This window comes from Melanostigma gelatinosum (genome assembly GCF_949748355.1).
Source record: "Melanostigma gelatinosum genome assembly, chromosome: 14".
Lineage (NCBI taxonomy): Eukaryota > Metazoa > Chordata > Actinopteri > Perciformes > Zoarcidae > Melanostigma > Melanostigma gelatinosum.
The window spans coordinates 24,985,366-24,998,588 of NC_136647.1; the positions used below are offsets into that span (position 1 = coordinate 24,985,366).

General features: G+C 48.8%; 1 protein-coding gene across 1 annotated transcript in view; it reads left to right on the top strand.

Moving 5' to 3' along the window:
- The first annotated feature begins 2,626 nt into the window (after positions 1-2,626).
- Positions 2,627-13,223, top strand: part of dlg2 (discs, large homolog 2) — a 239,301-nt gene continuing 228,704 nt past the window's right edge. Inside the window, exon 1 of the mRNA XM_079282881.1 lies at positions 2,627-2,740. Coding sequence (XP_079139007.1) covers positions 2,738-2,740 — 3 coding nt within the window. The 5' untranslated portion in view covers positions 2,627-2,737. The remainder of the gene's footprint in view (positions 2,741-13,223) is intronic.

A 13,223-nucleotide genomic window follows, 5' to 3' on the forward strand; every position in this document is an offset into this window, starting at 1 on the left:
ATAAATCTGGGCATCTTGTAGGGCAGCACAATTCATCAAACTGTTTATCAAGATCACGATTTTGGCTTCCCACAATTAAATGAACACGATCGCCTGCGATATTGACATTCAAAATGATTGCTCCGCTGATTGAAAACTCAGCTGCATGTTATTAACTCCCCCCCCCCCCCCCCTACTCCACTATGAAGTGTGTGCCTTCATGGTATGAAGTGTGTGCCTTCATACCAGACAGGCAACACATCCTACATTTTCGCATTTGTTTTTCAAACTCTTGCAAGTAATTATGCACAAAAAAACCATGATATGTTTGATATGTTCTGATTTAAAAGAAGAAAACAATGATTGGGCATTGTCTGATGCAGGGGTCACCAACCTTTTTGAAGCCGAGAGCTACTTTAAGGGTCCTGAACAGTACGAAGGGCTACTTGTTTGATACAAACTTCCTGAATAACAAAATTGCACAGATCACCTTTTAATAATAATAATATATGTGAAGAGACCGTCTGATCACGTTTATGTTAATTATTCCTCACAATAATTAACAATTATTTCCACAACAATGATGGTAGGAAACAGATATATTTAAACATGCAACATTTATTTGTTAATCTCTTTCAACATTCAAAAGTCAGAGGACTGTAACATTTTTGAACAAATCGTGAACTCTGTCCCATGTTTATACAAATGATCAGTTATGTAAGATAAAAAAAATGAACTCTTTCACTTTTTTAAATGAATCCTATCACATTAGTACTAATCACCAAATCTGTAGCATGAATGATGCAGTGGTAATGGATACATTTTGGGAAGTCTGGGTCACCTTTACATTGTGCAATGAAGCCTACATGCCGGCCCGTCATGGCGGGAGCACCGTCTGTTGTCACCGACACCAGCTTTTCTAACGGAACCTTTTTCTCCACAAAGACTCTTCACCGCGTTGTAGATGTCAATTCCCCTCGTTGTCTTCAGGGGCAGAAGTGTCAGGACTTCTTCTTTTGTGGAGAAATCATCGAACACCATTCGGATAAACATCATCAGCTGAGCTGTACTGGTGCTGTCCACGGACTCGTCGCACTGGATGCTAAACTACCTGCACTGAACCAGATCCCGGTCCAGTTGCTCCGTTCAGTTTTCGGATATAGCCGACACTCTTCTTACCATCGTACTCGCCCCCAGTTGCACATCAGAGAGAGCAAAGATGGCATCGGGACCATTCTTCTCGTCTTTGAGCACAGTGTTTGCCGCTATCATCATTGCTTCTTTCAAGACCTCCCCGTCCGAAAAGGGTTTCTTGTTCTTCATCAAAAAATGTGCAGCTCTGTTGTTTGCCCAAAGCTGCCTTTAAGTCACGCACTTTTTCTTTCCGTAGTGCGCTGCCAGGTGGGTAGTTAGCATGGAAGCTATTGTGACACGTACTGAAGTGTCTCTCCACATTGTGCCGCTTTACCGTCACAGTTGCCCCGCAAATGAGACACACACATTTGTCGTAAAAAATAACTCTTCCTCCCAGTCATTGTGGAAGTAGTATGTTTTCGTTCACTTTTCTGCCATGTTGTCTTTAGTTTGGGGGGTAAGAACCACATCTACCTTCGTAGCTTCCCATCGTAGCTGCGCCCACTTCCTTGTCTCAGCAAAGAGTGAGATGGCCATTTGACATGCGCACAATATTGAACTTTGACTTCAGACAAGGTCAGAGTTCATATACACATAAAACATTTTAGTTTTTAAAATGTTATATTAAATATTATCATATTACATAAATTTCATTAATGCAAGCGTTTTTGATTAAAAAAAGAACAGCGACTACATTTTTTTAGATGGAGCTCCGTGGTGACTGGTGCTATTTTTAGAACATGACTCGCATGGTCCTCGTGGGCGACCAGGCCAAGTTAACATTGGCTTATTTGACCTTGCTTTTAACCTACTTAGCCTGTGTAACAAGCATATTTATTGTACGTAACAAACATAGCTGTTTTAACCCAAACCACGATCTCTGTTAGCCTGACCAAGTACTTTTGTTGTGTAAGTAAAGATAAAACATAAGTAAACCAGGAAGTTTCTTTTTGTTTATGCATTAAACGAGCGGACACACCATCCCGGACACATCTAAAACTGATGCTAGAGCGCCATGGTTTGAAGTGGGGGACTCTGACAAAGCGACCGTATTTTAAGAGGTGAGAGTGATAATATGTTGATGTGAGAAACACACGGATGACGATCTACTGAGTTCAGAGCAAAAGTACAACGAAGCATTTTCACAATATACTAAAGTAGAAATGTTCCATTACAACATTGGCCTCAGTCACCGTATATTACATTACATTACAGTCATTTAGCAGACGCTTTTATCCAAAGCCACTTACAATAAGTGTATTCAACATCGGTATTCAAGAGAACATATAAAAGTATATTGAAGTGTAATTGAGTTTTTAGTTCCACATGTTAACAGTGTTATCCTCAGCGTTATGGGTCCATCTAGTGGTTCAGTTCAGTTAACACTGTACCGCACTGTATGCTGGTGAATCAGGATGCAGAATACAGAGCCTGATACTGCAGCTGTGTTACTGTCATATCCTCACACAAGTACTGAATTACTCGCTGGACTTTGAATGATCTCATCCTCTGCAGCTCTGCTGCAGGCTGACGACTAAAGGAGTCTGGTCAGAGACAGAGAAGCTGGACACGGACAGCTGTAGCAGGGTCACATGTTGTCTTGTGGATTGAGCCAGCATGATGTATGGTATGTCTTTACAGTACTAGAGAGAAGCAAACTACACAATCTGGCAGAGAACAAGTGGAATTGAGTCATCATATATACGATAGGCTGATTAGGGGAAATGGGAGCAGTGGGTGTGGGTGGCGAAAATCCAGTGGCGGGCCATCAGAGCCTGGAAGGCCTTCTCTGCTGGCCTAAACAGAATCACAAAGCTATTTATATCAAAAAAAAATAAAAAAAATAATAATTTATTTTATAATTTAATAATTTTTCTTAAATGCACTACATGTATTATAATTTATAAAAATATTTTTCCCATTATCTTATTTTCTCATTGCACAGCTACTGTCTTCCTCAGTTGCTCTCAGATCTCACCTCTATGTGTGTCTATGCCAGAGGCCTGCAGACTCGGCTCTGTGCAGTGCAGATTAAAGGACGATGTTGTTGATTGTCATAGTGTTCAACCAATCAGATCTTTAGTTTGACATGTTGGGCGTATTCTTTGACGTGTCAGCGGCCGCTAGCCGCCTATAATGACGTCGGCATTACGTGCAGCTCAGTGTTCATCTGTAGCTTTCCCGCGAGGTGCAGTGTGCTGTGATTGGTGGGCGAGCACGTGACTATCACGAAATTTAACAGCCCAGCTGAGGCTGATGGGTAATTCAGGTCAGCCAATCAAAATGCATTGTGACTGAGTTGAGCTGCACCATGACACAAGGTGCTGAGAGGAGGAAAGACACTGCAGAGAGGTGCGTTCAACGTTCATGTTGTGAAAGTAAAATGTCACTCTCTTTGGGTCACGGCTTGTCATTAAGGAATGACGGTGGATCCCACAGCCAGACCAGCTGTGAATATTATATTTTCCTGAATTTAGGCTTTTGCATTCTGTGAATGCTCGAGCGTTATTCAAACGACTCGTACCGAACGGTTTAATACGAAGACGTACATAGTTATAGCCTTAAAAATGAGCTTTGGCGCCACAATGGTGGTTATAAGGTGGCATTTCAGCTGCAGGACAGCAGTGAAGGCCCAGGTATAAAATGCACCACCCGCCACTGGGAAAATCTGAAGCTATGAAGAGAGGGCTGATGTGTTCCTTTAAAGATGCTGCAGCACAGACACAGCAAGTACTGAAGCACAGAGGTTCCACAGACATCTTTACTAGTTTGCTTGAGGCCCAGAGATGTTGACGATACATTGACACATTTCTATTTACACATATACATATACGTAGGTTGCGTATATGTATATATGCGTGTGTGTGTATTTATACATCACACCAGGAAAGGTTTGCCAGAAATGAAATAAAAAGCAGCTTTTATTTGCTGAGAATGCCACATGCTTAAATCACACACATGCAGACATACTGTAGAGACGATAATGATGTCTGTCGTGAAAGTCACTGTTGGCCAAGTAGACCATCAGGTAGCATTACATTCGGACACAGATGCTTTTAGACCCAGCAGCTTGTAACTTGTAAGAAGATATTAACCTACTGTGGTTTTATAGTTTCCTCCTGGTATGAACACATCAGCACTTCACTCTCATCTGCCCGACGTAAGACGCGTGTGCAGTGTCAACCCGGTCTCACTTCCAGCTCGTCAAATACCGACGCTTGGTCACTGGCCCTCGGTGTCTGATACCACCGGACAGAGTCAACTCCAACCCATCCGCATCATTACTAGACGCTCAGGGGAAGTCCATTTAAGGAGGAGGTTGGGTCAAAAAAAGAGAGCTTCCACCCAGAAGACCATGTTCATGTCCCCAGACCAAGTGAACGCTGATTTATTTTACCTTTATTTTTGTTACGTAACTAATGCATACGTAGGTTGCGTAACAAGCGTACTTATTTAACATAACAAGCGTAGCTATTTGAACCCAAAGCAAGATCCTTTTTTTTGCCCAACCAAGTAAGTATGAAGTTTATTTTGAAAACAGACGCACGTAACGGGCAGAAACTGTATATTTACTGTTAACATGGAAGTTTATTTTGAAAAGACACTTTGCATGTGCATATGTAACTAGCAGAAACTGACACGCTGTCGCTGATCGCTAGAGAGGAACGTAGAGCGTCATAGTTTGAAGCTGAGGGCAGCTGTCCAAGTGGTGTTTGACGAGTTGGGAGAGAGAATGTGTTGTTGGTCGGTCAGACAAACTTTGACTGTGGTTTGTGCCGATGAGGGGGTGGATTTGTTGATGAAGATTATTACTAATGATTCACTAGCTTAGGGCCCCACCTCGGCGATTTGGCCGGCTGGAGAGTTTTAGGGATGGTTGGTGGAGGGTAGCCTGAGCGAAGCGGTTTGGGGAAAGGCTAGTTTGAGGGTCCACTGCGGCTCCCGGGCCTTGCAGACCCCCAAAAACCTGCCTACGGGAGCAGTGCCGCCTGCCCGTTGCGCATGTCGGTGGCACTGTGGCGAGTGTAGAGTTGGTAGGCGGGGGAGGGCCAGCGGCCCAGGCTTTGATGGTGGTCTGGGACTCCTCTGCTCGCTGCGGTGGTGGCGGCTCCTACGCGGGAGGAGTGGCCAGGGAAGGAGCCGGGATTGATCCCGGAGATGGTTAGGATTCCCCTGAAGTGCAAGAGGAACCAGGATCGGTCGGCGATGCGGCCAGTCTCTGTGGTGAACAGTGGTTTGTGGGGGGCGGTTTGCTGTGTTTTCCTGGTTTGTAGTTAGCGCATGAGGGGTTCGTAGGGGCTCAGGTGTGAGTTGAATTTGAAATATAGTACGGGGACCGCTCTTCTCTTCTCTTTCTTCGAGGCTGGTCTCCGGCAATGTCGTCTGTCGTGAAAACCCCCCAAAAGAAGATAACAATAAATTAGGACAATCGCAGACTGCTGAAACAAAAAGTGAGGCATGCCGTTGTTGGCCAATTGTGTGAGTTCGTCGCTGGAAGTGGGCGGGGTGGGGGCACTGGCATCCCGGTGCCAGATGTCCCGGTTATGGTCACTTGCTGTGTTTTCTGAAGTAGGCGGCGGGGGCACTGGCGTCCTGCGTTCCGTTGTTGCTTTGCGTTCCGTGCTTGCTGCGTCTCGTTGCCTGCTGCGTTGCGTGGCTGCGTCATGCGTCGTTCCGTTGCTGCGTTCCGTTGTTGCTTGATGTGATCCGTTGTTGCTTGCTGCATTGCTGAGTCATTACTTGCTGCGTTGTTACGTTGCTGCGGTCCGTTGCACTGTGTTGCTGCATCCCGTTGTTGCTTGCTGCGTCGTTGCGTTGCTGCGTTACATTGCTGCTTATGTTGCTGGGGTACGTTGCTGGGGTGCGTTGCTGTGTTCCGTCGTTGCAATGCGTGGCTGCTGCGTTCTGCCGTTGCTGCATTCTGTTCCGGCGTTGCTGCGTTCCGTTCCATTCCGGCGTTGCTGCGTTACGTGGCATGGCTGAGTCGTTCCGTGGCTGCGTCATTGCACTCCGTGGCTGCGTTGCTGCGGTCCGTTGCTGCGTTGTTGCGATTCGTTGCTGCGTTCTGTTCCTGTTGCTGCGTCCCGTTGCCTGCTGCGTTCGGTTGCTGCATTGTTGCGTGGCTGCTGCGTTCTGCCGTTGCTGCATTCCGTTCCGGCGTTGCTGCGCTCCGTTCCATTCCGGCGTTGCTGCGTTGCGTAGCATGGCTGAGTCGTTGAGTGGCTGCGTCATTGCACTCCATGGCTGCGTTGGTGCGTTTCGTTGTTGCTTGGTATCTGCATGGTGGAAAAGCGGAATGGGGGAGGGGGACAGAGGAGAGGGAACCTGGCAACCCGGTGCCAGGACTTAGGGGGGGACAGAGGCAAGAAGACCTGGCAGCCCGGTGCCAGGAATCTGCCTAGTAGGAAAAGTGGAATAGGGGAGGGGGACAGAGGAGAGGGAACCTGGCAACCCGGTGCCAGGACTTAGGGGGGGGACAGAGGCAAGAAGACCTGGCAACCCGGTGCCTGGAATCTGCCTAGTGGGAAGAGTATGCATAGTAGGAAAAGCGGGATAGGGGAGGGGGGAGAGGGAGCCTGGCAGCCCGGTGCCAGGACTAAAAGAGGGGGACAGGGGCAAGAAGACCTGGCAACCCGGTGCCAGGAATCCGCCCGGTGGGAAGAGTATGCGAAGTAGGAAAGCGGCATTAGGGGACAGAGGAAAGGGAACCTGGCAACCCGGTGCCAGGACTTAAAGAGGGGGACAGGGCCAGAAGACCTGGCAGCCCGGTGCCAGGAATCGCCTGGTGGGCAGAGTATGCGTAGTAGGAAAGCGGCATTAGGGGACAGAGGAAAGGGAACCTGGCAACCCGGTGCCCGGACTTAAAGAGGGGGATGGAGGAGAGGGAACCTGGCAACCCGGTGTCAGGACTTACCTGGTGCCTGACGTGACTTTGGGAAGGTTTGGAGGAGTTGGCACAGTGTGCTTTGTTGCGTAGACTCTCTTTTCCCTTTCTTCTCTCTTTCCTTGTGGTGGTGGAGGGGGACGCTGTGAACCTGGCAACCTGGAACGTCGAGGCCGGCTGGGCGGGGCTTGGTGGTGCGTGATTGCGTCACTGACGGCGCGCCCGTGTGTTGATGGAAAGTCTGTCGCTGCGTGGTGAGGTGTCATGGCGGCTGCGAGGAGTTGGAGCAGTGGCGCTTTTTTGTCGCGGCGCTTGTGGGGGATCCCCCTCTCCTGCAGCTCCGTTAACAGGCGCGCTACGGTCCAGGCGGCGATCCTGGGCGGGTCGGTTCCGCTGGGAGATGCGGTCGGGGCGCGAGCGCCGTGCCGGTGGCTTCGAGCGCGCCGTGCTGGGATGCTGGAGTCGCCGGAAGCCGGGCTGTCGGAGGTTTGTCCCCGAGCGCTGCGTCCGGAGCGAGCGGAGGAGGAAGGGGGGGACTTCCGCGTCCGTTGCCCGCGTTCGGGGGCAGCGGATCGCCGTCTGCCACGGAGGCGTGCCGGTGTGGGACTTGGTTCGCTGGACGATGACGGTCGGTCTGGGTCCCCGTACTGGTGGATTGCCCGGAGGGAGGGATTCCGGTCGATGGATGTGGCCGGTCGGCGGGTTCGGCTGCGTTGGGCCGCCGGGCCGCTCCCGGAGGCGATCGGTGGCGTCTGGAAGCCCTGCCTCGGTGGAGTGCGGCCCCGGGCTGTGCGGGTGGCGGCTGGGGAGGCAAACGGTGCGTCGTCATCGGGAGCCCGGTTAGTAGCAGGTCCATGCTGGCGAGGTAAGGGGTTTATTTTCCTTCCCTGTTCGTTGTTTTTGCGGTGCTTTGGGCGTTCTTGCGTTTTGGTGCGAACGACGTAGCAGCCTGACTCTTTTCTGAAGGTGTAGCAGCCTTACGGTTTGGTGCGAAAGGCGTAGCAGGCTGAGCTATGGTGGCCGTGGGTATTTGTAGGGTGTGGCCGGAAGTGGCCCCGTGGAGGTGTGGCCCTGCTCCTGAAATTCAGCTAAGGTTTATCTCCAAATAAAAGGTTGTAACTGTTTGGAAGAAACTGAATGAATTGTAATTAGTTGTAATATGGATATCCTACATGTAGAGACTATGCAAGACAGTTGATTTTGAAAGAACAATGTTGCAGAAACAAGCAGCATGGCTGACTCATTCTCAAATGACATCCTTTAGCTACATTCCAACAGAATATGTTTTATTATAGATTGATCAAAATACAACCAGAGCATCTGATAGTTAATCCCATATTTGGACTGCATGCTCTAGCTAAGATTCCAACATCTTTTACTCAGTAAATGCCCAATCAAAACCACCTCAGGCCACAGCAGTCCCATGTGAATTAAAGTCCTTGTTAAGCATCAGGCCAGTGTTTCCTCCTGTTTGTGTATTAACATGCAGGCTGTCAGTGAAGCTGTTGATCCTCTACAACTCAGCCCAGTGCATAAATACTGAACATTCACTATGAGCCCGCCTCTACATGAAGTTCTTATCAAAGGGTTCATTCCGTCAGCTAAGCACTATATTCTCAATATGACCTGTGGCCTGCTACCACTTATCATATTATCATCTTACTATTATTATCATTTTTTGACAGCCAGTGTGTATAAATGAAACAGCTGCAGTATGAGGATAATTATATATTATATGATGTATCATTCTCTCCCTTTCCCTCATCTCACACCTCATGATTACGTGCTTTACTGTTCACAAACACGTTATCCTCCCACTCTGCTCTGATTGGTGTGTGTTTCCGCTCTTCTATCGTGGATATAACACGCTAACTGTTCAAAGATAACTTCACAGCTGCTTGTTTGTGCGGGAATCTGAGAAATCTGAAATGTCCTGGCTGAAGTAAAGGATTCCTAGTAAAGTTTTTTTCACATTTTCATAGTCAGGATATTAAATGGACCAGTTTTTTTTAACCCTTCGCCATTAAATCAAATATGTGTTTCATATCACCTGTATAATCACATCAAAATTGTAAAAGAAGAAAACATTGTTTATGGCCAATGGAATGGAAATATAAATCGGCTGACTGAAGCGTGACACCTGCTCCTCTGAGGAAGTCTCATACTGGGAGAGTCTGGTGGCTCCAGGATGACCTCATCAACCAGGAGCATCATCAGGTCACTCAGATGGTCTGTAAAACATTTCGTGTTTAACTGCAGAAACATTTGAGTGAAGAAGAAGCAGGTATTTAACAGGGTCTGTGGCGACCACATCACTAATATCAAGTGATTACAGTGTGACGAGGAAAAGGACTTAGCAAGGTGTTGAACCCCATAAAGGGACCAGTGGTAGGTGCTCCAGCCGTAGTTAAGGACATTTGCTGAAGTGTTTTTTGAAATGATTTAATTTTTTTGAAAAGCAGTGCTAGCCCAGTTTTGTTTTCCTATCTGCATCCCTCAAAGCTGTATGAATGCTTACTGGGGCTAATGAGGCCATACTTACAGCTCCTGTTATATTTCTGCATCCATGTACCACCCTTCATTCATCGCTGTTACAGGCATTTAATGTGCTGTTATCGTAGATTTGTTTATTTTTAACAGGAGCTCGGTTTCATTCGCCCGCAATTAGCGAACCGCCTCAGCAAAGGATGTGTTCATTCCAAACGCAGCCTTTTTGTATTCACTGTATCTAGCTAGCAACATGTCGGCTGGTTTACTACAACGGTATGAAACCAATAGTCTGCCGCCACCTCCTGGCTGGCTGAGTCCCTCACATGGGTCTCCCCTCTTCACAAGCTGACCTGGGATCTGATCCTTGCCCCCTTGAGATGACCGCCCCTCCTGCCTTCGGCCATAGATGAGGCGGACGCTTCATTGGCCGAAAAGCACCCTCCCGCTGTGCGTGCAGGCCCGCTTATAAGCGCCGACGCAGCGAAAATCGGTCTCTTCGCTCTGGACTCCCGTCCGGCCTCTAAAAAGAACCACAGAGGACCCGATCGACCTCACCCCCCCTCATCGCAGCACGCACGTGCCATTTCGCTGGCCGAAACCGACCACGTCTATTCTGAGTTTAAGGCCTTTGCCCGCGAGAGCGCATCCCTCCCGCGATCCGCTCCACGCCTTTCGTGTACACGCAACGGTACCAGGAAGACCAAAACCTCTTCCTTCACCGATCATTACCGGGAGATACGAACCGACACGTGTCTCAGCCGACATTGAAAACCACAGGCCCCCCTCTCTGCAGTGAACCGGGCCGAAACCGCAGCCTCACCAGCGATGCCGAAAGAAGCAGCAGCCTCACGCCTTTTGTTTTCTTCTGGAGGAAGAAAAACCATTCATCGACAAACACTCTACAACGTTGCCACGAAGCGCCTCAAAGTAAGAGTTCACGGTGTCTGGTCGTAGCTTAGCTTAAATTAACTTAAGTTTAATTCAGGTCATTCATTTATATGTTATTATATGTTTTTGTCGTGTTAAGTCTTTCAAAGTCAAAGTCAAAGTTCACTTTATTGTCAAAGTTTCCACATGTGTTATGCATACAGAAAATTTGAAATGCCGTTTCTTGCAGTCCCACAGTGTGATATAGACATGAACATATAACATATAATAGAATAAAATAGAAAAAAAAAAAAGTTAAGAACATAAGGGCCTAGATAAAGGATTAACAAGAAGCTAAGTACTATCTAAAGATCTATCTAAAGATATATATCAAACTATCTAAAGATATATATCAAACACAATATACATAAAGGATTAACAAGAAACTAAGTACTATCTAAAGATATATATCAACACAGTCAACAGTAGTGCAGGTTATTATTGTCTTTAGTGCAAATATTTCTAGTGTAAGAGAATATTCCTTAAAGTATTTTTACAGTAGCAGCAGAGAATAAAAAGTGACTGGTGCTGGATGAGGGAAGGGTGTGTGAGGGGGATTTATGTTCGTAGCAGCAGAGAATAAAAAAAAGTGACTGGTGCTGGATGAGGGAAGGGTGTATGAGGGGGATGTCCTGGTATGTTCCATTTGAGGCAGTGGGGAAAGGTGGGTGAGAGGGAGGGTAGAGAGGTCAGGGGAGAGATGGGTGAGATGGCAGGGGGGGAGAGAGGGGGAGCGAGAGGAGAGAGGGAGGGAGAGAGTTCAGCATTCTGACCGCCTGGTGGAAGAAGCTGTTCCTCAGCCGGGTAGAGCTCGAACGGAGACTGCGGAACCTTCTCCCTGAAGGCAGGAGGCTGAAGAGGCAGTTGGAGGGGTGGGTGGGGTCACCCGCAATGCTGAGTGCTTTGCGGGTGAGGCGGGTGTTGTAAATGTCCTGTAGTGTAGGGAGTGAGACTCCGATGATCCTCTGGGCAGAGTTCACAATGCGCTGCAGGCTCTTGCGGTTGGAGGCGGTGCAGCTTCCGAACCACAGCGTGATGCAGCTGCTGAGGATGCTCTCAGTGGCGCCTCGGTAGAATGAGAGCATGATGGGGGGGGGGGGGCTCCTGCTCGCTTGAGCTTCCTGATGAAGTACAGGCGTTGCTGGGCCTTCTTTGCCAGTGCAGTGGTGTTGCTGTTCCAGGTGAGGTCATCTGTGATTGTCACACCCAGGAATTTGGTGCTGCTTACCTGCTCCACAGCAGCACCATTGATGGTCAGAGGGAGGGGGGGTTGGGAGTGGGTTCTCCTGAAGTCAACAACAATCTCCTTTGTTTTCCCCACATTGAGGAAGAGATTGTTATTTTGGCACCAACGGACCAGCTGGTCCACTTCCTTCCTGTAGTTAGTCTCATCGTTGTGGCTGATGAGACCTACCACGGTAGTGTCGTCAGCGAACTTCACGATGTGGTTGGAGCTGTAGTTGGGTTTACAGTCATGGGTCAGCAGGGTGAAGAGAAGGGGGCTGAGCACACAACCTTGGGGGGCCCCCGTACTCAGTGTTAGTGTGTTCGAAGTGTTGTTGTTGACCTGAACAGCTTGTGGTCTCTCTGTGAGGAAGTCCAACAACCAGTTGCAGAGAGAGGGGCTGAGGCCCAGGTCTGTAAGTTTACACACAAGCTGCTGGGGGATGATTGTATTGAATGCTGAGCTGAAATCTATGAACAGCATTCTGACGTAGGAGTTCTTAGTGTCCAGGTGTGTGAGGGCTGGGTGTAGAGCGGAGGTGATTGCATCCTCTGTGGACCGTTTAGTTCGGTAAGCAAACTGAAACGGGTCCAGGGAGGGAGGAAGGGTGGATTTGATCTGCTTCATGACCAGCCTTTCGAAGCACTTCATGATGGTAGAAGTCAATGCGACGGGGCGGTAGTCGTTGAAGCAGACTGGAGATGACTTCTTCGGCACAGGAATGATGGTGGTTTCCTTGAAGCACGTGGGAACAACAGCCTGGCTCAGGGAGGTGTTAAAGATGTCGGTGAGGACATCCGTGAGCTCCTCTGCGCAGTCCCTCAGCACACGACCAGGAATGTTGTCAGGTCCCGCAGCCTTGCGGGTATTAATCCTCAGCAGTGTGCTCCTCACACTGGCTGGGGACAGGCACAGAGCCTGGTCGTCGGTGGGGGGGGTGGTTTTCTGCGCAGGTGTGTTGTTCTGTGCTTCGAAGCGTGCAAAGAAGCCATTGAGGTTGTTAAGCAGGGAGGTGTGACTGTCACAGGTCTGTGGCGGTAGTTTGTAGTCCGTTATGGTCCTAATGCCCTGCCACAGGCTCCGTGAGTCCCTGCTGTCTTTGAAATGTCCTGTGATTTTCCTGGTGTACAGTCGTTTAGCTTTCCTGATGCCACGGCACAGGTCAGCCCTGGCTGCTCTCAGCCCAGCTGGGTCTCCAGCTCTGAAGGCGGTGTCGCGAGCCTTGAGCAGTGTGCGGACCTCCCCTGTCAGCCATGGCTTCTGGTTGGCTCGGATGGTGATGGCTCTGGTGGTAGTTACATCATCAATGCACTTGGTGATGTAACCTGTGACTGTCTCTGTGTATTCTTGAATGTTAATGTGATGGTTGTAGGTGGCTGCCTGCTTGAACATGTCCCAGTCTGTAGTACCAAAGCAGTCCTGAAGTGCAGCAGTACTGTCCTCTGGCCACACCCGTACCTGTTTTGAAACCGGTTTGGTAACCTTTACCCTTGCTCTGTAGGCCGGTTTCAGCAAGACAGTGAGGTGGTCGGAGAGGCCAATGTGGGGGAGGGGGGACGCCTTGTACGCTCCCTTGATCGATGT